Source organism: Lontra canadensis, unplaced genomic scaffold (assembly GCF_010015895.1).
Source record: "Lontra canadensis isolate GAN:19392208 unplaced genomic scaffold, GSC_riverotter_1.0 scaffold17, whole genome shotgun sequence".
In the NCBI taxonomy this organism is placed as follows: Eukaryota; Metazoa; Chordata; class Mammalia; order Carnivora; family Mustelidae; genus Lontra; species Lontra canadensis.
Window position 1 is genome coordinate 18434324 of NW_022631011.1, and position 26856 is coordinate 18461179.

General features: G+C 41.7%; 1 protein-coding gene and 1 long non-coding RNA gene across 3 annotated transcripts in view; one reads left to right on the forward strand and one right to left on the reverse strand.

Moving 5' to 3' along the window:
- Positions 1-25580, forward strand: part of CHST9 (carbohydrate sulfotransferase 9) — a 186150-nt gene extending 160570 nt beyond the window's left edge. Inside the window, exon 4 of the mRNA XM_032859712.1 lies at positions 22635-25580. Within this exon, the coding sequence (XP_032715603.1) occupies positions 22635-23726 (1092 nt within the window). The 3' untranslated portion in view covers positions 23727-25580. The remainder of the gene's footprint in view (positions 1-22634) is intronic.
- LOC116868920 lies at positions 8489-12187 on the reverse strand. Of its 2 annotated transcripts, none has more exons than XR_004382915.1 (3): positions 12102-12187; positions 10353-10472; positions 8489-8593 (listed from the first exon to the last, which is right to left on the reverse strand). It is a non-coding gene; the product is annotated as an uncharacterized LOC116868920 (long non-coding RNA). The 2 variants fall into 2 exon arrangements; XR_004382916.1 differs by having other exon boundaries at positions 12094-12181.
- Positions 25581-26856: the final 1276 nt, after the last annotated feature.

Genomic DNA, 26856 nt, shown 5'->3' on the forward strand with positions numbered 1-26856 from the left:
TGTGAGAGAGAGAAAACGACAGAGAGAGAGTGGGGGGAGGGGCAGAGGGAGAGAAGCTTCAAGCAGATTCGCTGCAGAGTGCAGACTTGGAGGTGGGACTTCTGATCCTGAGATCATGACCTGTGCCAAAACTAAGAGTCAGGATGTTTAACCAACTGAGCCACCCAGGCACCCCATCTCTTCTCTTCTTATGAGGACACCAGCCATATGGGGTTATGGTGCCATCTTAATGACCTCATCTTAACTCGATGACATCTGCAAGTACGCAGATAAGGTCACACTGACAGGTGTCAGGAGTTAGGAATTATATATACCCATCTGGGGGATACAGTTCAACTATAAAAATCTGGGGACCTTTGAGTGATCCTTGAACCCAACTTTCCCTTTGACCCCCGGTCATTTGTGATGACCTCCTGACACCCCTCCCTCCAGCTCCTCCTCTGCCCAGCCCTTCCCGACCCTGCACCACTTCTTCCAGACCCTCATCTCCTTTGCTCCCTGTAACTCTCCTGCTTCTGTTCACCGTCTTTCCACTCACCTTCCTGCTGCTCCTCTTTGCTTTTTAAAATACCAACCCTCTGTATCCATCTTCTGCTGCAAAACAAAAATCAAACTGAAACACCTCCCCCACGTTTAGCAGTGATGACGAGCCCTCCTTGTGCATTATACTCCCATATGAGGTTTTGTTGCACAAACCCGAGACTGAACTCCTTCCCCACCCCAAGAATGCTGAGTCAGGAGTTGGGTTGAGACCTAGCACAACCCTTAGACCAGGCCTAAAGGGGTCATATACTTTCCAAGACCCCAGACATCACAAATGCAGAAATGCAAAGACTTTTTTTTCTTTGGAGCTTGGTGTTTTATTGAAGTTTGATACTCAGCGGAGGGCACCTAAAATAGGGGCGGCAGGACAGCAGCTGAGTCAGGCCCCCTCATCCAGTGGAGTGGGGCTTGGTTTGGAAACCAAGGAAGGAGGGGCTTCAGTAGCTTTCAGGTGTACTTCTGCCCTTCTCTCTGCTTTGGAGAGAAGTGGAATGGGGGATACAGTTTCGGGTGATATTTAGAAACGTCTCACAATCCTGAGGTCAGAAAAGTGAGTTGTGAGGTAAGTGAAACGTGATCTCTGCCCCCCACCCCACCCTGGCCAAGGAACCTAAAGAGACTGAGTCATCCACCTCCTTCAGCAGATCTAGTCTCTGGCCTGACTATGGCTTCTGCCTTGACTTCCTCCTAAAGGTCCACGGACCACTCAGGTCGTCAGTGGCAGGGTGGCTCCCCGGGAGAGTAGGTCTCCTATGGTCTCGAGGCCCAGGACGGTCCCCTTCTGGACAAGCTGCAGACCCTGGGTGGAAACGAGGGCCACGTACTGGGTATTGGTTACTTAGAAAATTCAAAATATTTAGACACACAGTATGTGGGCCTCCATTCGTGCTCTTGCTCTGGGCCCAAAAATGTTGAGAATGATTCTGCTCACACACCTGCAGCTTTGAAACTCAATATGTGAGTGTCATAAAAAGCCCAGATTGAACCCACTCATATATTGTCTATAGGATAAAACCCTAGCCTTTGAGTATGAAACCCAGGGCCTTGTGACCCCATTATACTTTGGACAGCAAGCTCCTCTCTAGATTCATTTCCCATTCTGCTCCTTTCTGTAAAACGATTATGTGCTATAGAAACCTGTTCCACGAACATCCTAACCCCTTTTCCTGCACATGCAAAATTTACTCATATTCCAAGACCTAACTTAAATACGACCTCTTCCATGAAACTCTCCTTCATCATGTGGCTAAGAATAATTTCTCCCTCTTCTATGCTCCCCTACTATTTTTCAGTCCTTTTGCTACTGATCCTTGCATGTTCTACTCTAGTTTCCAATTATCTGTCCCTATATGATTTTGTAACTGGATGATCTAATCCTAATGAGACAAAGTCATGTTTGGTTCATTTCAGTGTCTACCATTAGACCTTGCACATCATAAATAACCAACCAATTGCTGGTCAAATGTAAATTTTTCAAGTCACCAAATTATTGTCTGGATAGCCAGAGGGATGCTAAATGTGGGTAGCCCACTCCCTATACATGGTGCTGCTCTAAACTGTTGTGTCATTGATACCTACACGATGGGAACCAAGTGTTGTCCTTTGCCCTCCCCAGCAAGAAATCTCAGCTAGAAACAGAAAGGATAAGCTAAGAATGCATATGGTCTCTATGAATAATGGTCCCACTGTCAGAGGGATGAAAGAATCAAAGGGCAGGGAGACCCACACCTCTATTTTATCTTTGTGTCCACATCCCACCACAGCCTGTAGAATGTTAAATGGTTTGCTTGGGTCAAGACATGAGCACCGGATTTTTTTTTTTTCTCGAATGAATTTCTCGAATTTCAGTGTAGCATGAACTTCACAACTTCTAAATTTAAAGTGGGATTATATTACCTCGCACTATTCTTATCAAAATGGCCATGCACTCAAGGAGACAACTTTGACCTAAAGAGAGCTTCTCACTTCAAGTTTAGCACTAATGGAACTCATAAAGATCCCACCCCGCCTCATTCTCTTTGAAGATTACCTTCCAGAACTGGAAGTTATGCTTTAGAAAAGCTGTCCGATTTATGAGCCTTTTTTAAGAATGCTTGAAAGAGAGACTGAAAGGCTCCCAAAGTGATAGTAACATGCATAGTGTTTAACAAAGCAGGATTTATAAAAGATGATCTTTATTAAAGGTCAGATGGCTTCCTATCTAGAAAGTACGTAGGTGTAAATGTCAAAAGGCTGGGGCTCACCTCTTTAATCGGAAGCCAAGGAAATTAAAATATTGTGTAAGGGTGTCTGAGGAAACAGACAACAGAGAGCGGTCTGTGGAAATAAACCCTTAAGACAGAGGGAGGATGAGAAAATGGCCCTCGGGTACTTTAAAAGCATGAGCACTAGAAGCAAATAATGACGGAGATTAAGAGAATTGTTTATTAGCAACACTGCATGATCTATTAGCAATCAAATATGCAGAGAGTTCTCACTCAAGCACTCAAAATGCGTCTGAATAATTGCGACCACTGATTGTGCCAGCCACTCAATGCTCCATCTCATTTATCTGTCACAACAACGCTATGAGGATACATATTTTAATCTCCTTTTTCTACAGGTGGAAACTCAAGCTTGAAAGATTTGATAATTTTTCAGGTTCTGCAATGCTTTGCACTCAATTATTAATAATACCAGTCAACGCTGTTACTAGGCCCTTGATGAGCTTTCTGTGTGCGGGCACAAGGCTCAATTTTACGTAAAATTATCTCATTTAAACCTCATTTAAACCTTACAAGCAGTGATCTTGCGAGGTAGGTACAAATCAAGGGATTCATGGTTCATTAAGTGGCTTGCCCAAAACCGCACGTCAGGATTGAAATAATGGAACTTGACCGTGTAAGCACCAACCACTATTCTATACTGCTTGAAGTACCTTTATTTAAAGGCACCTGGCTGGTGAGCGGCAGAGTCGGAATCAGAATCCAGATATATATCATTCTGAATTTCTCTTCACTGTTGGTCTATATAGCTACTTGTTCTGAAAGTTTTCCTATTAACTAAATGATCCCACCATGACCACCCTAATCTGGCACCCCAATTTTGACACTAATCCTGAAGCCAATGATGGTGAGACCCTAGAACACAGATACTTATGATGGTAAGTTTTATCCCCCCAAAGCAACAAGATGTGCCTATACTCACTCTGGGGTTCCTGTTAAGCCTTAAATTACCTTTTAAATTAAGTAAGTGAAAAATCAAGTGAATCTGGTCCAAGAGAAAAACTATTTTGTCACCTGAATAGAGATTAAAAACTGAGCAAAAAAAAAAGCATACGTTGGGATAATCTGCTGCCCACTGGCAATTTTCCTCAGCAGAGCCCCAGCAGAAACACCATGAACATAAAACAGAATGGAAATAGACCAACTATAAAGATGTGCTCTTGTTCCTTTATTTTCTAGAAAAATACCTTACTTCTAAAAACTCTCTTATAAGTTCTTCATTCTTAGTTATAACTGTGTCATTGTATATACCCTCATGTGAGGAAAACCTGGGATATGGAAGCTCTGTGTCAAAAATGTAGCATCTCTTAAAAAAAAGAGCTAATTTGCCATCTTGTGTAAAGGAATCACACCACCGTAAGACATTACCACTTGATAACCCAGTGAAATGGATCCCACAAATGATTTTCTTGTTAATCTGTTTTCCTTCTTTTTCTTCCCCTCTTTTGAGTTTTTCTAATCACATCCCTCCCTCCTTGCTAGCACTTGGAGCTCAAGATGAATAATTTGGGTAATAGGAATTTTTCAGCTTAGCAGGTTTTATGAGCCAAAATGGTTAGCACCTCGTTTGGGATTATTCTCTCCACGCGGAGCAACGAGCTTCAGCAGCCAAGTCCTAGGTGCCAAGAGTGCAATGATTAGCATTCCCCAGCTCAAACACCACCTCCAAGTGGGATGTCTCTTTTTCATTTCTAGGATTAAAGCTTTGATCAAAATGGGCCACAAAGCCAACATATCATCCTTGTTTGGTATATACTCGAAACCACAGGGTTTGGTTTGGTTTTGATTTTGTCTACCTTTAAACTATTTTCCCCATATTGCTCTTTCTCCTCATGATAGGAATTGAGTAAGTCATCAAGTGAAAACTTGGTATCTTTGGGATTGTGGGAAAGAGGTGCTTAAGGGGTCATCATTTTGAGTAAAAGTGACTGGTTGCCATAAAAATTTATGTTTTAAGAAGTAGTGATCAAAGGGGGCGCCTGGGTGGCTCAGTGTGTTAAAGCTTCTGCCTTCGGCTCAGGTCATCATCCCAGGGTCCTGGGATAGAGCCCCACATTGGGCTCTCTGCTCAGCAGGAAGCCTGCTTCCCCCCCTCTCTCTCTGCCTGCCTCTCTGCCTGCTTGTGATCTGTCAAATAAATAAATAAAATCTTTAAAAAAAAAAAAAGAAGTAGTGATCAAGGGATCAGAAGTATTTTTGTAGTGTATACCTGTCATTGCTTAATTCAGATGTACTCCGTATTTCCTTTGCATTTTAAAACTTTAAATACTGTTTGATCTTTATCAGTGTGAATTTCACTATTTCCAATATTTGGCCACCCTACATATTTCTAAAACCCCCCAAAAGGAAAAAAAGACAAGAAGTGATCATTAATACTAGACCAACTCTCCAGAAACCACATTATATATACAGTTTAAACCCCCCTCAGTGCAGATTCCCTGGGCATCCCTCAAGAGATTCCTTTTGAGTTTTTGTGAACCCTTGTGTGTACCTGCATTTTGTTGAGGGAATGTTCCTTGGTCTTTTGTCAAAATCTCAGGAGTCAAAGAAAGTGTCCTGGAGAGTTTTTCTACCTCTCAGTAGAGAGAAAAAGTGATCCCACTTATTTCTTTCATTATGCATAACTTGAAACCAATATCATTTCAACTTTATTTGTAAAGTAGCACTTACAGAGAACCGATTTCTGTTCTTGTAAAATATACAGACGACTAGTGAAAATTCAGAGTACCAGGAAGGATCCCTAGTGAAAGCTACCTTGTGTTTATTATCCTCCCTGTGGAAAAAGTTATTATTCACAGAAATGTTATGATACATTCCATGGTCAGTCATCAAACAAGGAAGGAATAAACGCGATTCTTCACTGTTTCATCATGTGTATGTGCCTTGCTCAAAATATTAAAGGGGAGTATTTTCATCATGCTTTTACTGAATAATTAAATTAGGCCAATGTTCTGTGGATGTGGAATAATGTAATTTACTTTGTTGAATGATTAGCCAATCAGATTTCTCTCATTTTCTAAGGCAATGGATTGACTAAAATGTGACCATAAACAAAATAGATTTTATTAGGCATAATCTACTTTGTAAACAAATGAAATTAATTCTCTGCCTGACCTAAAGCTTTGAAAATGCAAGACCAAAATTGAACACATGCTTCCAATCTTGGTTCTGTTACTAAGATGACACTTAATATAAAAGTTACAATTTAACTTCCCCTCAAGTATTCCATACTTGATACTAAATGACTCTTAGAAATATGTTCATCAACAGATGGGAGCCACTTATGGCCTCATAAACTCCAAAGCAAGTGAAATTATCTCAGCAAAATAGAAAGATTACAAGAAAGCCTCATCTGGTTATCTCAGAGATGATTAATGCATTGCATATTGGTTCAATGGCGCAATGAATATTGACAGATAATCACCCTTCCTCATATGAAAGAAATACGGAGGAGATGAATGCTACTCATGTATGTTTTTAATCAATCAATAAGCAATTTTAGTACATGCCCTACGCTTGGAGCTGAGCTTAGTGCGACGAGATGTGGAGGAAAGTGCCAGCACCGACCCTCTTCTAAGGGGATTGTCTCTCTTGGAAGAAAACACTAACACGCCTTAAGTGCTGCATAGAATGACAGACTGTGTTATTGCTTACTTGCTCTTAACCACCCAGTATAGACACTGTGGGAGTTTGGAGAAGTCAACAATCAATGAAAAGAGGCCAGGAAAGGATCATGGAGAACTTGAAACCACATTTATTTAGATTTGATTCAGCGGGAAGTACAATGAGCTGGCAACAAAGTTTTGAGAGTTGAGAAATGACCTCGGGAAAATGAGTGTGGAATTTTCTTAAAACCATATCCTGTATTTTCCTTTTTGCTCTGTCTCCAGTGGTACCAGTCACCAGCCTCTCTCCAGGCTACTCTGCTTCCCCTCCTGCCAGGCCCCCGGTCCATTCTCCACTGGGTGGGGAGAGTGAGCTTTATAAAACATTAGTCACATCATGTTCTTGACCTCTCTGAGACCTCCAGCAGCTAATATGATGCTTCTGATGAGACCCAGTGTCCTTCCTATGCTCTCCACCATCTGATTGTCCTACAAGATAGGGTCCCACGCTCCTCTTCGATTTCATCTTGTGTCACTGTGCCCCTCCCGCTCATGCGACAACCACACGGGCCCTGCCCTCTGTCCTTCCACCTGGCCTGTCTCACCCTCACATGAAGACCCTTTCACTCGCTACCCCTGACAGACATGTTTGTCATTCAGACTTCTGCTCCAGTAGCTTCTCCCGAAATAGATCTTCCCTAGCCACCTATCATCTGTGTTGTCTCCATTTCCTCTCTGCCCCTGCTACTCACACTCCCATCACTGTCCGCTTTGGTGTTTGTTTCTCACTTACCACCAGTGACTTTTTTTTTCTTGATTCTTCCTTTGTTTATTTGCACATTAGCTACCTCCACCCACAAGAACATAAGTACCAGGAGAGCAGGAGTTGTTTGTCCCAAGGCATTAAACAGTACACATATTAGATGCTCAATAAATGTTTCTCAAACGAATGCTTTGCTTAATTCATCCTGTGGGCAGGCAGTAACAGTGGTCTGGGCATGAAAAAAAAAATGTGTGCGTGTCCTATATTGATAGTGGAAGTGAAAACTTTAGAGAAAAACTGAATAGAATTTGGTGTCCGAATATGAAGGGAAGTAACAGTCTAAGACAAAGATTAACACAAGGCCCCTGGGGTTACCGCAGAAAGGTGATACTCTCAGCAGAAATATAAAAGTCGTAGTTAAAAGCCACATTTTATGAGTACATACTGCACATGGGACATTATATATATATTTCATTATTTTTCACAGCTCCATTAGGGAGGCACCATTCTCCGTCTTATGGATGGGAAGCTGAGTCAGCGCCCACCAAGGTGTTCAATTAGAGAGGCTATTCCAGTGAGGGAGGTTGATTTGGTAGAAAAGCACTGGTATAATAGTAATTGACAATTGCATATTAAGTAACGTGTGTATATCGATCCAACACCAACTCACCACTCATCCTCTCCCTGTGGCTTTGGTCCAGGAGCTTGCCTTTAACTAAAGGAGACCGGAGCCCTGGCGGGGGTAGAGACAGGTAAACTGACCCTTTCCTGCCATCTAATGTCAGCACACCCCTCCTCGCTCAGAAGGGAGCGTGCTCTGAACCTGGGAACCTCACTGGACGCACCATGCGTCACAGGCGAGGCAGGAGGCTTTAACCCATGGGTCTGAGAACCGATATAGAAGGGCACCTCCATCTACTTTCAGTCACCATACTGGCTACAGGCTAGTTACCAGTGACCTTCAGTTATAGAAGACCCTACGGAAATCCCCTGTGTGGAGCCTGGGACTTCCTTCCCCCGGTTGTGCACAGCTTTCCCTTGTGTGGGAAGTAGGTGGAATCAAAAAGCTGTGGTGTTATTTCGGAGGGGGGGGGGGGGGGGGTGCCGAGATGTGTTCATTCCTTCCAAGGAGCAGATGACAGCATTGTAAGGAGGCAAGGGAGGCGACAATGCCATGTCTGAAGGACCTTCAGAGAATTCTGCTTGCTGGCTGGATGATATCAGTGTCTCTATAGATAGGTTAGACAGTCCATCAGTGACTGGATGTAAGAAAATTATAGTTGGATATCAACACAAGCCCTGCCCTCCCACTCGGCATTGCCATTCCCAGGGCTCAAGTAGCTTTGGACTAATAGGTACTGGGTGGTGGAAGAAGAGTTTCCCCAGGTATATGCTGCTTCCCCGGACTTGGGCTCTGCCTAAAGAAAGCAACAGAAAGGGTTGGACGACCCCCAGCACCACCGCCAGCCTTGGCCAGGGTCCCACTCGCACTTACCGAGTCCGGGCTGCAGAGGGCAGGTGCCTCTCTGTCATCCTCCCATGTCCACTCGCAGCTCATTCTATACCAGCTCTGGGGAATGAAGTTGTACAGACCCTGAAGACTCCCAGCCTCAGGCTAAGGGATGGGGACCAGCGCTGCTCATACCTGGCCTTGAGAAGAAAGGGGGACCCAAAGGAGTATCCAGGGCCAGGGCCCTTAATGCTTCTTAGTTTCCATGACTTCTTGAATCAAGTAGACTCACCTTCAGGAGAAACAACTCATCTTGGAAACCCCAAAAAGCTTCAAAATTTGGATTCGAATAATATCAGTAAGATAAAATGGGTAAAATTGAAGGCATGAAGAGGTAAGACCTACAGATACGCATTTTGATCATCACTTCGTTTCAGTAGGGATCTGTTCCTTCTGATGCCCTCATCTCGTAACTCACTCTGTTGCCCCTTGCCTCTCTGTCCCTCTCCTTTGCTGTGAGTTTGTCTTACTTTCTCCCTTGGCATTCTTTTTCACACTGAAATCCCCAAGAGAGATCCCACTCAGCATGACCTCACGATCGCCAAGGCCTGATCTGATGCCTAAGGCAACCCTCTCTTCCTAGTGCAGAGCCCAGGTAAGCCACGGGGGCACCGAAGGCTGAGGGGCCTGCTCTGCACTGAGAGGGCTGGGCCAGGCTTTGGGGAGGCAGCCTTGGGTAAAGCTGAGTTGTCAGATATGCAGGCAAGTAAGCCAGAGAGGCCTGTGTGGCACTCAAAGGTGCTGACACGGGCAAATCTGATCCGGGGCTGGCAGACACTTAACCAAATAAGACCAATGGAATGTGTTCCTGCCAGGGTCACTGTGGCTCTCACAGCGTGGCCCTTCCCAGAACTCAAGTGGCTTTGGACTGATAGGCAATGAATGGGAACAAAACAAGCCCTGGAGTACACGCCGCTTCCTGGGACTGAGTTCTCGCCCACACCAATGCCCTCACCACCACCACGGCCTTAACAACGCTCTTCTCTTGGACTCTGCATCTCTTTAAGGCTGTTACTTTTTTTCTCTTTACTGATAACTAGTTTTCCAGCCCACAGCCAGAGGGGAGATGGATTAATGGACTTAGCTAGTCACTGGCCACACCCCTGAGCAGAGGTGATCACTCCGAACTTTCTTACTGGTTGCCCGCTGGCCTAGGGATGGGAGGCCTCTACAGCAGGTGCTTACTCCTAACTGGTGTCCACCTCCATCAGGTCGAACAGGAATAGAACCTGTTGCTCTAGTCACTTCAGCCTGCAGCTGGGAAGGCGGGCCTTCTGCATGAGCTGCCCAGTGTCAAAGGACAACCAGAGAAGAAAGGCACAGAGACGGGATGTGTTAACATTTTGGAGAAACCTACTATATATCAGACACTGTACTGGGCCCTTTGAAACTGCCTTTATCTAATACGTTTTCAAAAAGACTCCTTTTTTTTTTTTTTCCTGCCACCAGCGTGTCAGAATTAGAGGGCTGAGATTTTAGGATGGCCTTGGGTAAATAGGTCCAAAGAGGCTTTTTGGCTCAAAGTTGGTTCTAGGTCATAGGACTGCCTGCTCTGGGCAAGAGAATTCTTACCAATCTATATAGTCTAGTTCAGTGCAATAAGATGAGATTCCATAAGGGGTTCCTTTTCTCAGCCTTATTTTATACATATGTACACAAACGTGCACCATGAACATCTCCAAAGGGCAAGTGACATTTCCAAAGGGCGAGGTGTTTGGGATCCTGGATGCCAGCCAATGCCATCACTTCCATTTCTACATGTCCAAGAACGAATATTAGGATTCTCACTTTAAAAATGGAAAAACAGAATTAGAATGTTAATTGACTTCCTGTAAGAACACTGGCTGTGTCTTTGTAATATCCTCTCATCTCTTAATATTTCCTTGCATTTTGGCCAGACTTCCAGCTGACTACCGTCACCTGTGACTCACTGCCTGAAGGAGCTTACCCTGGCTTCCTGTAGAGCAGCCTAGAATTGCCAGACCTCTTCCCTGTAAGAGCCTCCAACCGTGGCTGATGGGATTTGGTGGGATAACTCTGGAGTTCTCAAAGTTCCCCAGTGGACCTGAGATCCAGTTCCTACTGTGCTAACTTTCTTTAAAATTCACCCTATCCTCTCTACCTTCTCTTCCCTATCTTATTTTCCTATTGTCCTACGCGTACTTGCTAGAATCTACTCCGAATTAGCCACTTGCCTCAAATCTTTGACTCAAGGTCTGCTTCTAGGGAAACACAAATAAAGACACTACCCTAAAATCGCCCAATGAATATGTGGAAAGCCTGGTGGATCTGACTTAAAATTAAATGTTCTTTATATTTTGTGGGTCTATCCAGCCACCATGTTGTTGGCCTCACAACGGCTTTCTTCTCTCTTGCACTTACATCTCCATCCTATGGAAGCAGCCAAGCCCCCTCCTCCACGGCTGACCCAGGGCTCTGGCCTTCCCTGGCCCCCTGGTCCACCCTAAGTTAGTCCCCTGTTTCAGTATCACCCCATTTACTCATTCCCCTTGCTTGCTAATCCATACCTATAACAACAAAAGAGAGAGAAAGAGAAGGAAGGCAGGGGGAAGGAAATAAGGAAGAAAGGAAGGGAAAAAGGAAGAGAGAAAGGAAGAGGGAGGGAGGGAGGAAGGAAGGAAGGAAAGAAGGAAGGAAGGGAGAAAAGAAGAAAGAAAACTTCACACACAGACTTCCAACCCAGGGCAGCAGGCTCCCTCTTCCCCATTATACCCCTGTGAACAAGAGCAAGGATGGTCTAGCAACTTCATTGTCTAGAAGAAGGTGTCAGAATCAAGGTTGCCTCCTCCATGTCTCTTCCAGAACCCTCAGGTATACAGACTCTTGTTTTTGTTCATCTTCAGTGCAAGGGGATAAGCAGCGGGTTGACAATTAGTAATTTTTAGAAAACTCAATACCAACTTGGAGATATTAGAGAGTCCTATTCCAAATCGATTAGATATCTACAATTCCGGTAAGCTATCAAAATCCTTGCAGCGCAACATCCACTTATCTCCTCCTTCTTTTATTGCAAATATCATTGACTGTATTTGTCACTCTCCTCCCCACTAGACACTTGCAGGGCACACCCCGGAGACAACATGGTGAGGATCAAACATTCGGAATGGATTTCACGTTAACCCCCTGCAGCTCCTCATTAAGGTTTTGAGTTTCTTTAAAAAGCAAAGTGTTGTGCTCATTCTTCCTAGGATGGAAGTAGAGAACTGGACTGTGTTCCTGACTCTGCCACTGACTCTGCAGAATGACCTTGGGCAAATTACGACGCAAGTAGTTTTATTTATCCACGAATTTGAAAGCAATAGCCTCATTTTTCTCAAGAAACCTTAGAAGAAAGATAAAATGATAAATCTATAAAAGCACAATGGACTCCTTGGACAGAAGCCTTACCTACTTACATACATCGAGGTTATGTCTGTTTCCAGGTTCCACGGGTCTCACCAAACCAGAGAACGGCACTATTCTCAGTAGAAACTTCCTCCTTGATGTTGACATCGCCCTATGTCCTCATCTTTTGCGTTTCTTTGGCTTTAAGGGAAATAATAGAGAGAGGAATTAAATCCAAAATTGAGAGGACTGGCAAATGAAATTAGAATTTCAGTCCCTGCATCCAAGTTGACTATAGAAATGAGCTCGTTGGACCAGTTGGAATAATCTCAGTATTGAAAGTGTTGTTTTGTGTTCAAGCAGCTTCAAAGATTTGAAGGTGGCAGCTGAGAGAGAACCAAAAGTCACTAGTGTCTCTCTCTACTCCCCCTCCCACCCCCAGGTTCACGTGCTCATTATTTCTTCCTGGGACTGTAAGTGGGCTTTCTTTTCTTCTGTTTTCTTTCATCATCTTTATCGCCACTACACTGATTTTTTTTCCTTTCCCATTTCTGTCTCTCGGTTGTCTTCTGCCTTCTTTTTTTTCCACTCAGCTTTATCCCTATTGAGCATTTATCATGGACTCTTTTCTTTTTTTTTTTTTTAAGATTTTATTTATTTGACAGAGAGTAAAATCACAAGTAGGCAGAGAGGCAGGCAGGGAGAGAGGGGGAAGCAGACTCCCCGCTGAGCAGAGAGCCCGACGCGGGGCTTGATCCCAGGACCCTGAGATCATGACCTGAGCTGAAGGCAGAGGCTTAACCCACTGAGCCACCCAGGCACCCCTTATCATAGACTCTTAAGTCTGTCATGTTTTAAGTGAGAAGAGGAGAAAAAGACTGAAAAAGCAGAGGAAAAGCATTCCTATTCGCCTAGAAAATGCTTGTCCCATAGAGATGCTCATAAATATTTAAGGAACAAATCAATAAAAAAAACCTAATATTTATAGAAAACAAACTTTGCATTAAGCACTCCACACACACTTCCTATCATTCAACTACGCTGCAAGGTAGATGCTGTTATTATCCCCATTTTAGTGACAAGAAGGCTGAAGCTTAGAACTAAAACAGGGTAGCCAGGTTTGCTCTGATAGTAAATGATAGAAACAGGGGCCACAAAACCAGGTCCATGTGACTGAGAAATCCCAGTTCTCAACTACCATCCTCCCTTGTGGCAGACATATGCTTTATGCTTTACTTACATCAATTCATCAAATGGGCATTAAATGGGGAGTAAATTGCTTGATGTATGCTGCAGCTGAAAAAAGCCACGGATGAGTAAGACTGAGATGGGAAGCACGACTTCAGCAGTAGCTGTGTTAACTTGGGCCAGTTATGTAAACTCCCTGAGCTTCAAGCCCTTCATCTGTAGAATGAACATATCTGTATCTTGTTTTGGGGTTGATGCAGTAGTTAAATTAGCTTGCTCCATTCCCCTGGCCTTTTAACTAGGCAAATACAATGAAGAAGAATATTCTAGAGAAAGGACATAAGTCACCGAGACAGGAAAGAGAAATGATTTTGCACAGCACACACTTTCTCCAAGAAACCCTCCCCACCCTCCAAGCTGGGATTAAACGTCCCCCCCGCCTTTTTTTTATGCTTGCTTAGCATCATCTCCTTCCTGTCTTGCCTCCTGCTGTAAGTGTGATAATTCTTGGTTTTCTCTTCTGTATCTCCCTCCCCACCCCCTGGCCCTGAGGCTGCCCCATAAGAGCAGGGACCAACTATGACGTGCTAGCTCTACCTCCAAAATGCAGCCCCGTACCTGGCACTCGGTAGGTGCTCAGGAAACATTTGTTCGATGTGTAACTAAAGATGAAAGAGCGGGGTATAAGAATGGAGGAGACGGGGCTAAGGGCGCTGGGTAGTAAGACTGGATGCTCACATGCATCTCCCGTTGTCCCAGTGTCCTGCTGGAAATGCAGTCTGTCTTCATCCCTCTCATAACTAAACAATCAGCTTCAGAAGCCCTTGGCTTGAGAGTTGAGAGGAACAGCTGTGGCAAGGAGGGACCAGAGACACACTGGTTTGCATCCTTAGGAAGGAACCACTTTCTAGCAACCCACCCACTGCCATCATCACGCTTATTAACCACTAGAAATAACTGGGGCTTCAGGAGGGTCTAAAGAATGCTAACTTGCTCATATCTAGAAAGAAGTTCAATCACAAAAGATACATTGCTAAAAGTAATGTTATGTCATTAAACTAGAAAAATGTCAAAACTCAGTGATAGGAAGGGGCACATCTAATCACCAATATTATCATCACCAAGGGCAACTGTTAATAGACCACAAAGGTCCCCCCACAAAAGACACAGGCACTGTGGACACTCTGAACTCAGAAAAAATCCTGGGCTCATGCAATGTCCTTTTTCTCAAGCTATGTGTCTTAATCGAGTTCCTTAATGTTTTTGAGGCTCCATTTCTTCATCTGTACAATGGAAATGGAAGATGACCATAGCAACAGGTGCTGGTGGGTTATGGGTCTGGCACATGGCAGGCACTCAAAACTGGCAGACGCCATGATCATTATGGCGGCTCTAAGGAATGCCTTCAAGGCCCATAAATTCAGCTAGTACCTCCCCCAGCCAACAACTTCCAAATCCGTATACCCAGTTTGGGAGTCCTAATACCAACATGCCTATATCTCAAGGGCACCTCAAACTCAAAAGGTCTGAAACTGAAGACAGTGAACACTTACACCCACCCCATCGCCTCCCGTGGTACCTCCTACTCCCTCTCTGGGATATGGGGAGGCATTCCTTGTGCTTCTTTTGCCCCATCTCTTACAGTCTGATCAATTTCTTAAATTTACTTCAAATAATTCCCTTCTTGTACATTCTTAACTCATTGCCTTGGTTCCTGTCCTAAGAATTCCTGATGGGATGTCACACTTATCTTCTACATCTAGACCTGCTTACCTCCAGCTGCACCTCCCCACTGTGGCTAGAATGTTCATTCTAAGTCCCTGCCTTATGGAAAATCCCTGTCATCTACATGGCAAAGTCTAGACTCTTTATATGGGTGTGAGGAGTCAAACCCAACTTCAACTGCCTCTCCCTCTTATCCGCATCTCATCCTCCCAAGTGTCTTCTCATTATCAGCTTAGATAGTCTTTCCCATCCCTGGCTTGTTGACCTACCAACTCCCCAGTATCCTCCCAGATTCATCCAGGCTTCACTTCTCTGTGAAATTTTCCCCCACAAAATTTCTTCAGACAAACTAAGTACTCTTATCTCTGTTCCCCAATACCCTATGTATCCTTTTATTATAGCAATTATCATATTTTTTTCATAAACTCCTTTTTTATCAATACAATTAAACTTTGACCTCCTCAGGGGGCTGTAAAATTTATCTATTTTATCTTTGTTTCTACAATGCCAAACTCAGCATATAGTAGTAGCTCAATATATGTGTGACAGATGAATGATCAAATTCCTTCAGTTACATAATAGCACATTAGTAGATCAAGTTTTACAGAAGTACAGTACTTGTCAACTGCATAAAGCCAATATGAGTTAATTACCCAAATAAAGAGAAGTATGGGAATAATAATGCTCTTTACTTCAATTATATGCAAAACATTGGTTTATTCAAGACTATTCTAGATGCTAGTGGGGGTTCCACAGATGTATACACTGACCTTTAATAAGTTTAAACTAAATGGGAGCAACAGTCACCTAAATCTCCAACTGTAACAACTAACCAGGGTAAAATAGAAGGTGCTCAATAAAAGACTTAACACTCAACCAGGTCAGACTAGCTTTATACCCTGCTGCCCCGGCCTCCACTAGAATGCTGCTGAGCCTTTGCCACTGTAATAATAGAGTAATTAATTGTGTGATTACTTGCCTAGGGTATTTTCCCCTATAAGAATATCAGCTCCATGTGGGCAAGGATCACATTTGTCTTACACAGTCCACCATCTTGGGCATCTGGCCCAGTGCCTCATGTGTGGTAGACCCTCAATGAGTGTAGAGGAAGAAAGGGCAATTAATGTCAATGTACAGATGAGGCATATGGAAACAGAGGCCTTAAGGACTAAGAACAAAGCTTTCAGATTTACTGGAGAGTTCATGAATAGTCCACAATTTTTTTCCATTAGATTTCTTTGAATACTCATTTTTTTCACCTGTAATGATCTTTCACCTGACTTGTCAAGCAGATCCATTCTTCAAAGGTATTTGTGGAAAACTATAGCTTTCTGCCTCAGTGTACAATTTAGCTGTGGCTGAAAGAGTTTTCCCAACAAAAAAATCAAATAAGAATGTGAGCTGGAATAAAATCACTTTTTTCACAGGTGGTGCAGACGAAATGCTAATGTTTTAAAGAGAGCAGAATTCCTTGCTGGAGTCGTGGGTGGTTTTCAGGGGGAGAGCAGGATTTTCTATCAGCCTAGGAGATTTGGAAAGTCCCACTCAAGGGGGAAAACATGAGTGAAGGGTGGTGAGAGCCCAGAGAAAGAAAGTAGAAGATTGTATACGTCAAGACAGGAGCAGAGCACAAAGTGACCAGCCCAGTGGCAACAGACTGCCGATGCCAGCTAAGGAATCGGGACTCGGGTTTATATATAGTTGAGCCCATTCCAGATTTTAAGGGATGAAAATTAAGATGTTTTAGGAAGACTCATTTGGCAATAGTTTTCAGGGAGACCAATTAGGATACTAAAGATATCCAATTAAGTGATAATAAATGAAAAAAGAATTTTAAGAGGCATTATGAGATGTAGATTAACCAATTTACTTTCTGATTGTTAAAGCATCTCTCAGATTTTGTGAGTGGGTGGCAAGAATGTAGTAGAACCATTTCAGAAATAGAAAAAAAGCACAGGAGGAGCCACTTTGAGAAGGAACAACATACATTTGGCTTTATAGACATTTGCCTTGGGGACAAGCAGAACAAGGTGTCCTGAAGGAAAATGGAGATGGAAGAGTGTACTCTTTTTATTACTGCTTTCATTGTTAGCAGCATGGTGATGATGGTGGTGAAAATTCACTAGTACAAGCTTCGGATTTAAAATAACATCATCTCATAGGCAAATTATGGAAATGGCCCAAGTGTCCATTGACTGATGAATAGACAAAGAAGATGTGGTGTGTACACACACACACACGTGCACACACACACACACAATGGAATATTACTCAGCCACAAAAAAAAAGAATGAAATCTTGCCATTTGCAACAACACTGATAGATCCAGGAGGCATAATGCTAAGTGAGATAAGTTGGTCAGAGAAAGACAAATACCCTATGATTTCATTCATTTGTGAATTTCACTCAAACAAAACAAATGAACAAAGGGGGTGGGGGAGACAAACCAAAAAATGGGCTCTTAACTATAGAAAATACACTGAAGGTTCCCAGAAAGGAGATGGGTGGGGAATGGATGAAACACATGACGGAGATTAAGTATATACTTCTCATATGAACACTGAGTAATGTACAAGATTATTCGATTACTATATTGTACACCTGAAATTAATATGACACTGTATGTTAACTGTGCTGGAATTAAAATTTAAAAACTTAACAAAAAAATAATAATAAAATAAAATACCATTAATCAAACCCCTCAGTCATGGAAAGCCTTTGCTGTTACTGAAGGAAATGGAGTGGGAATGGGGATGCAGAGGGAGGCCACCACTCTTAGTAATGGTTTTGATAAGGTGAGGTGATGATGAGATAAGGGACACTAGGCGGTCTAAAGGCCTTCCAACAAGAAGCCTCCTGAGGTGTCAATACTTATTAACCTTAGCCCATCCCTTGATTTACTCAGAGGTGAGGAAACTAATTAGTACTCAATAAACTAACAGGAGAATGAAGTCTCATTTATGAACAATGAAACTCCCCCCTGCAGTTATCTCCCTAGCCAAACTTGTCATTAGGAAGCAGCTTAGGGAACAGGAACTTCCATCTGGTCTGTGTCCTCACACAGACTGATGTGACATCCCTACCTATAGAGGACCATTTGTCTCGACTTAACTAAAATATTCCACCCACCATATTGGATGTCTTTCTCTCCTGGATGGTATGAGATGAACTCTTACTTTTTCACTTTCATTTGCAATACTCTGTTGAGTGGTCAGTTCCTCAAATGCCATTACTGCCTGCAGAGTGCCCAGAGAGCTTGTTTAAGTTAGTCGGGAGACCCACCCCCAGAGATTGGGCTTCTGTGTGTCCACAGTGAGGCTGGAGGATGCTGGCGAGCCTCCAGACGTTCCCAGGCAGTAGGGAGTGACTTTGAACCGATCTGATTTGCCAGGCAGGTAGGACTCCAAGCCCTCCATGCCTACTGCATGAGCGACGCTGTGAGTACCTATTTTATTTGTGCTCTCTTCTGCCAAAGTCTTGTTTGAATACAGATTTTCAGCACCTTGACAAGAATTGGCAAAGTATTTATCCAAGTTAACCTTGACCTTTTGATTAATACTGTTTCTTCGACAAGGTTATAAAACAATTGTGTGGAAGCCCATCACTAAATCAAAATCACATTTACCACAGAAATAAAGCAAAGGAAACTTCTGTTTTCATGAAAATCTTTGTCCTCCATCATTGTTCTCCAACATAGATGAAAATGTAAAATTTCTGAATGTCATATTGTCTGAGGCACTGCCTGATTTTTAAATGTGTAGTAGTTATCAAAAAGAAGGTGAATTTCTCCTTTTTGGTATTTCAAGACAATCTAAAATATCCCTAGTAAAAATGATTTGTATTTTCAAGTGACTGTGCAAGCACAACTCTCACTTTGTGTACATGAGAAGGACGTCCTGATTATGTGCAGGGAGTCATTGTGTCTCACTGTTTTCCTATTTAGAATAACAAAAAAACTGACACTAGTCTCTCTGATTTAAAAAGAATGGAAAATTAATCCATTAATTAATTGATTTAAAAAGTAGAAGAAATCATAATCATGATACAATCAAGGTATAACCACTATTGATGTTTAGGAGAAGTTTACAAAGACCAGAAGCTGGCATTGGCAAGAATACCCTGGTAGACTTTTTTGTAAATTTATTTTTTATTTAACTAAATATGGTATAAGGGCTGGTAGAAGTGTAATATAATTGTGTAAATAAATCCTGTTAATAGATGTACAGATACTTTTTTTTACTGTATCTTGTGAAATAAAGAATCCACCTCTGGTTTTAAAAAATCACATTTTCACCTTGAAACTTGTGAAATAAAGAATCCACCTCTGATTTTAGAGAGTCACATTTAGTCATTGAACAATTATTTATTGATCATTTTCGATGTGTCAGGCAACATGCTAGGTACCAGAGATCCAAAAGAGAACAAAAAAGATAAGACCTCTATAGTCATATTCTAGTGCAATAGAGATAGGAAAAGGAGGAGACAACATAGAAGTAAGTAAATGAAATCATTTCACGTTGCAATAAATGCAATGAGGAAAATAACCAGGGTTCTTATTGGAGAACCTTATATGGGAGAGAATCTCAGAGGAGAACGTAATTTAGAGAAGGTGGACAGGGAATATCTCCCCACAGAGGTGATTTTCTGAGAGTGAAGAGAAGAACCAGGTGTGCTGGCTCCTAAGAGCTTGAGTAACATAGTGAGAAGTAGAGAATTGCAAAACTGGAAGTAGTGATGAGCCGGAAGGTTAGGGGATGGTGGTCAGAGAGATGATCAAAGTGGTGCAGGCTATGGTGGTGGCCAGGTCCACGTGCAATGAAGAACACTTCAGCTATAAGTGAAGTGGTTGGGACACCTGGGTGGCTCAGTCGGTTAAGCATCTGCCTTCAGCTCAGGTCATGGTCCCAGGGTCCTGGGATCGAGCCCCACATTGGGCTCCCTATTCAGCGGGAAGTCTGCTTCTCCCTCTGCCCCTCCCCCTGCCCAAGCTCACTCTATTGCTCTTGCACTCTCTCTCACAAATAAATAAAATCTTAAAAAACAAACAAACAAACAAAGAGGTGGTAAAGGGGCTGAGAGTTCATTGGGTGTCAGGGTCATCTGACAAGAATGGGGATGAGAAGTAAAGTCTAAGCTAGGACCTCCCTTCAGTGCATGAAACAGAAAGATAGGGGCAAAGGCAGCTGACGGTGTAAGGAGGAGGAAGTGAAGTTCAGCAGGACACACGCACTTCACAGAAGCAGAAGCTTTTGCTGGTGGACATGTTCTGGAAGCAGCAGTAAAGTCCAAGGAAATCATTCCCTTCCCTTTGGGCCTGAGGGACAAGTGGTTCAAGGAAATAAAGTTGTGTCTACTTGAGAAAGTACAAGGGAAGCAGAGTCTTGGGGGGCAGCCAGGTTTCATGTAGAGAAAGTCATGGGAAACAAACATTCCAGACATCTCTGGAGATTAAAGGGGAATTTGATGACCACAAGCAGAAAGTCCAGAGGGCACGGTGGAAGGCTGATTTCATTTTTGTTCTTGTCAGTGGGGCAGGGAGAGAACTAATTAGGGTACATGTAGAGACACACAAATTACAGTCTGGATAATAATGGACAGCTGGGAAATCTTGAAATTTACTAGGTCACTGGGATAAAACATTATTACTACTACTATAAAATAATAATAGCAATTATTATTTATAGTTGTAGTAGTAGAAGAAATAGCAGCAGAAATACATTAACAGTTTTATATCAGGCTTATGCTAAGTACTTTCCATGCAGTCAACCAATAACTCCACGATCTTCCAAAGCTCAAGTCAAATTTCACATCATCTGTGAAAATTTTATGGACTTCAGGTCATTGACAAGAAGAGTAAAGATGGATTCAGGATTTTGACGTCATTTTGGCTGTCTCTGAGAAGACAGAATACAAATGGTTTTAGAGTTGGGACTCCAAACATTTGGCTCAATTGTAAGGAAAAAGGTGAGCAGCTGTTTTATGTGGCTTCCAAGTTGGTGTATGATGATGAGGGGTTATTCACACAATCTTCTTGCACCAGAAAGAAGCAGTCCCCACCCGCACCCTACCCCACTTACAGCTCAGCTAGTAGGACAATGATACCTGGAGGTGGTTCCCATCCACAGGACTTTATTTCTCTGCTCTTTTGTTCAATTTGCTAGAATATTCCTAATCAACCTGGAAGACCTAATTCCATTTATTCATTCAACAATTATGTGAGAGCAGTTATAGGCTATCGACCATTCTAGACACTGGGGATACAGTGGTTAACTGGATGGATGGATGGAAGGTTGGATGGCTGGATGGATGGATGGATGGATGATAAATAGATAGAGAGATAGATAACCTCTAAGAAACTTTCTCCACCACTCCCTTCACCACTGGGCTGGTGACCCTATACATTACTCCCACAGCACATTATTTATTCATTAGTTTTCCAACAACATGCTGACAATTCTATATGTATATATCCATTCCAGTCTTCTCCTCAACCATCCTTTTCAAGTATAAGTGAGATCATGTTACTTCTCTGCTCAGAGCCCTTCAAAATCTCCCTGGTTTGCCCAGAGTAAAAACGAAAGTCCTTAAAATTTTTATCCCTAAAATCCCATCTTCCATGTCTTCCCTTATGTGGTCATTCATTGCCAGAACCGTAGGAAGGATGTAGTCAGATGAACAGTAGATGGTAGGTAAACTGATTCATCCCACTGACAAGAGAACTAATTTCTTGTTCTACTTTTCATACAATTTTATATAGCAGGGTATCAAGTAAACTTTTCTGGATTCCCTAATCATTCTTCACTTGGGAAGGAGGAAAGGTTTCATACATGAATGAAATTGCATGATTAGTTACTAAGTTATTATGATAAATAAATTTTATAAAATAATACATGTCCAAGGGAAAAAGATATCTCTTTTTGCAAGTGCTTGGAATACTGAAATGGTCTTGAGGATTTTATAGTTAGCTTTGCTACAATTTTAAGTTGTAATTTATGACTTTGAACTCTTCTGTGCTTTATAGTATACCCAAAAGCAACAACAAAAAGTTCAATCCAAATACAGCTGCATTTTGTACTTACATTCAGTGCACTAGTGCTGAATCAGTGATGAAGATAATATGTTCCTGAATAGCTCAAGAATCATTGACCTACAGGATGATGGAGTACGTTCTATTGTGTTTACAGGCAAAGCTAAGATGAAAATTCAAGATACTCTCCTTTCCATCTTGTGGTTACCATGTGTATGTGTGTGTGTTGGAAGGTTACATAATTGATAACCATAGATAACAAAGATAGTACAAAAACAATAACTGATTCACTATGATCATACATTCAAAATAATACTAGTAGTTTTATCCCAATAATACTCATAATATAGCATGAAAAAAATCTATTAATGTAATGCAGCACATTAACATTAAATGAATGATAACATGTAAGTAACCCAAATATATATAATATAAAATGTGAAACTTTGGTTTAGAAGGAAGCATAGATACTATTCTTCATTGTTATATTTTCTCTGAAGAAACTTAACTACAAAATGTATAGTCAGCATGCTTTGCTCAATTGTTTTGGCAACTTACATGAAATGTGCTCTCTTCAATAGTATTCTAAAGCAAATATGCTATGATTCTTGTATAACCAGGTTTGTGAATATGCTTTCAACTTTTCTCCTTCTCCATTTAACAGAACTCCAAGTTCCATATAACTGAGGCTCCCAAGGGAAAAAAGGAAAATCTTCTGCTCAACTCTGAGAGGCCAACTAGGCTCTTAAGGAAGACCAGCCACCCACAAGGAGAGGATGGGGCTTTAGGTAAGACCACAGGGCCACCAACAATTAAGCTGAGTGAAAAACATGAAGGAAGTCGGACTGTTTTTAAGAAGTTCAACGAAATGAAGTGGCCGTTGGACATCCACCCTTTAAACAGAAGTTTAGTCAAAGACAACAAATGGAAGGAAACAGATATGGCCCAGGAGACACGCAGATCTTTCCTTCAGGAATTTTGCAAGAAATATGGTGGGGTGAGTCGTCCTCAGTCACATCTTTTTCATATGGTATCCAGGATCTATGTGGAAGATAAACACAAAATCTTATATTGTGAGGTACCCAAGGCTGGCTGCTCCAACTGGAAGAGAATTCTGATGGTACTGAGTGGGTTGGCTTCGTCTGCATACAACATCTCCCATGATGCTGTTCACTACGGGAAGCATTTGAAGAAACTAGATAGCTTCGACTTAAAAGGGATATACACTCGTCTGAACACCTACACCAAAGCTGTTTTTGTTCGTGATCCCATGGAAAGGTTAGTGTCAGCATTTAGGGACAAATTTGAACACCCCAATAGCTATTACCATCCGGTATTTGGGAAAGCGATTATAAAGAAATACCGGCCAAATGCCTGTGAAGAAGCATTAAATAATGGATCTGGAGTCAAATTCAAAGAGTTCGTGCACTATTTGTTGGATTCCCGCCGTCCCGTAGGAATGGACATTCACTGGGAGAAGGTCAGCAAACTCTGCTATCCGTGTTTGATCAACTATGATTTTGTAGGGAAATTCGAAACTTTGGAAGAAGATGCCAATTACTTTTTACGGCTCGTGGGTGCTCCAAAAGAGCTGAAATTTCCAAACTTTAAGGATAGGCACTCTTCTGATGAAAGAACCAATGCTCAGGTCGTGAGACAATATCTAAAGGATCTGACTAGAACTGAGAGACAATTAATCTATGACTTTTATTACCTGGACTATTTGATGTTTAATTATACGACTCCATTTTTGTAGTTTGCATTCATTTTCTAAAACCCTGTATTTACTCCATGAGGATGGCCTCCAATCAGCTAACTGTAATTTTCCTACCATTCTCTGTAAGAGAGAGAATTTAACTAAGTGCAGTTGTCTCAATTTAATGAAGATTTTTCCCAGATAGTCTGACACCAATTGGCACAAAGTTATAGGAAAATTACCTTACAGAGACGTGTAAACAACTTGAGTTGCTCTCAAATGTTTGGGAAATAGCTGCTTTTGCATTATGGATTATATTATAGAAGCAATAACCTAGCCAGCTGCTGCATTAGCTTCAACAGCCTCTTGCAATGATAGGAAAAGGGATCTAAAATAGCATGAGTATATGTCTACATCTTGGAATTTGATGTCTAAAGTGCATGGATGTATTTTTAGCGGTCTGTGACATATTACCTGCACACTGGAGAGATTTCTTACACCCCGGAAATCTTCCTATCAACTGTGATGATAAATCAATTTTGAAATAATATTTTGGACCTAGGCATTTCACTTTAGATAGGAAGGCGTATGTGATTTACAACATGAGAATATAGCAGAAAAACCAGATGAGGCTATGGCTTTTTATATTCAACAGCCAATAAAAAATGCACAGCATGCTACGATCAAAGCAGCAAAAACAACCTTCCACTTCCAGAAAAACTTAAAGGAATTGATTCTGTTTTCTTTTGAGCCCTCTGTGCAGAGACAGAATGAGCATAACCACTAAAGGTCTTCGCTTCTGAAGCGGCGGTTGAGAAGTTTAAGCCTCATCAGATACAAATGTGCTCCTAATTCTGGTTTAATTGGGCAGAAGGGAAATTGTTTCAGGATGGAATAATCATCAAAAACAAAGTTGCCCTTCTGAATGGCCTCAAACAATAACAAAGTTTTATAAGAATATTATTTGAATCAAAGCATCATGTGCGTAGCTTTCTTTGCGGAATGTGCTCTAAGAATAGCTTTTGTTTCCAGTCTAATTACTTAGCTTGGGAATGACTTTTTAAAAACTCGTATACCACTTCAAAGATAGGTTATATTCTAGAGAATAAACAAAATTAGAGCCCTAGAAACATTTTTAATAGGCTTATGCATAAACAAATTAAGGTATTTTCTTTTTAAGTTTAAATATTCTATACTAATGCAAAACACCATGGCATTCAAATATTAAATCCAAGTTTTTGGAAAATAGGACCAGGTGTCACCCCTATCAAAAGTCGTAATGCATTTTGGAAACTTTTTCCAGCAGACCTTAAGTTTGAAGACACATTTAGATGGAGAACTTATTTTAATTGGTTGACTGTTGCTTTGAGTTGAGAAAACCACTTATCATTCAAACCCTGTTTAAATGCGGCTCGCAAATACGTTCTTCTTCCCAAACGATCATTGCTTCTCATCAGTAAATACTCAGTAACGTTTCTCAGAGAAAAGTAGGCATTAATATTTAAATATTAATAGACCAAGCTAGTTACAGTTGTACTTATTTCATTCTGATTTTCCATTTCATGGCTGCGTATTCATGAATTGCTTTACTCCACACATGCCTACTTGTCCCATCTGTGTCTCCCGACAAGTACGAAACTACAGCGGGCTCCCGGATCATAAGTATTAAACCTTCTAAGCTAACCTTTTACTACTTTCCACTCCATTTACTCTTGCCTCTAGACCATACACTTAAACTGTGCTCTCTGTTTTTAAGGAGTTTTACTCTAGAGTAATCTAAATCGTATAATTTAAATTTTGCTGTACCATGTAGAGTGGACTCCTTGTAACTTGGAAACATTGAAATGATCTTTTTATGGAGGAAGAGAGGAATAGAAACTATGCCAAGAAGCCTGAAATTTTATTCCTAAACCACACACACACAAAAAAAAAACCCCTAGTTTTTATATGGGTGGAATCTATTATAAAGTATAGAAGCAATTTTCTCAACGTTATTCCTAAAACCTTACAAAGAACCAAAAAAAAAAAAAAAAACCTTCTTTTCATAACTTTGGAAGAAAAAAATGGAAACAGGTGTCCTATCTTTCTCTTATTAGCATTTCTAACACACTTATGAGGATGGAGTACATATATGGAATATGCATACATATATGTATGTGTGTGTACATACACATATATGTCTATATGACACACACATATGTGTCTATAATACTGTTTGGCACAGGTGGGAGAGAAGAGGGCTGTTGCTTTCCGTTAAGGCTGTTCTATGCCTTCCGCTGTCTGTTCTCCTTTCCGTACCCTTTCCACTTAGCCTACATAACCAGAGGTTGTCCTTCAGTCATGCTTTTCCTGAAAGACTCCGACACCAGCAAGCATCCTGTGTGGCTGTGAGTTCCAGGGGCCACATGTTAAAAAGATCTTATGAAGGGGTGCCTGGGTGGCTTAGCTGAGCAGCTGACTCTTGGTTTCAGCTCAGATCATGATCTCAGGATCATGAGATCGAGCCCTGTGTTGGGTTCCACACACAGTGGGCTCTGCTTGAGGATTTTTTTTTTCTCTCTCTCTCCCTCTGCCTCTCCCTCATGCTCTTTCTCTCTCATATATATATATATATATATATATATATATATATACACATTTTTAATGTACCTACTCTTCTTTTAAATGGCTTCTGTTCATGGCAGAGCCAAAGAAGCCAGTCATCATCTTGGATTCCTTGTGATGTTAAATACCTCTTCCATTTATCATTTCTGAATTCTTCTGTTTGCAGATCAGCTCACATTTACCATTGTCATTTCTGCCTGGGCACAAGCGCCAGGTGTGCACATCACTGTTCCTTTGGATGGTCACCATTTAGATTCTGAAAGGCAAGTGACCAAATCTAGACTCATCTTCCAGATGTCCAATGTTCACATTCTAACACTAGCATGTGTTAGGTATAATTGCAAGTCCTCTAATTAAACCCTAAGGATCTTATTTGTTTTTATAGGCAACAGTAATGACCCGGGAAGGCTCCTTCACTCTGTTATTCCCCTGTCTGGAATTACTAGTAGAGTAAAAGTTGGCAGTTAAATCCAAAATCAGTTACCTAATATGGTAAACTATCTATGGATATGTGTGGTTGATGTGATTGTGCCCGGGAACTGCCATAAATTTCAATGGAAGTGCATGTACAGGACACTCAACTTGC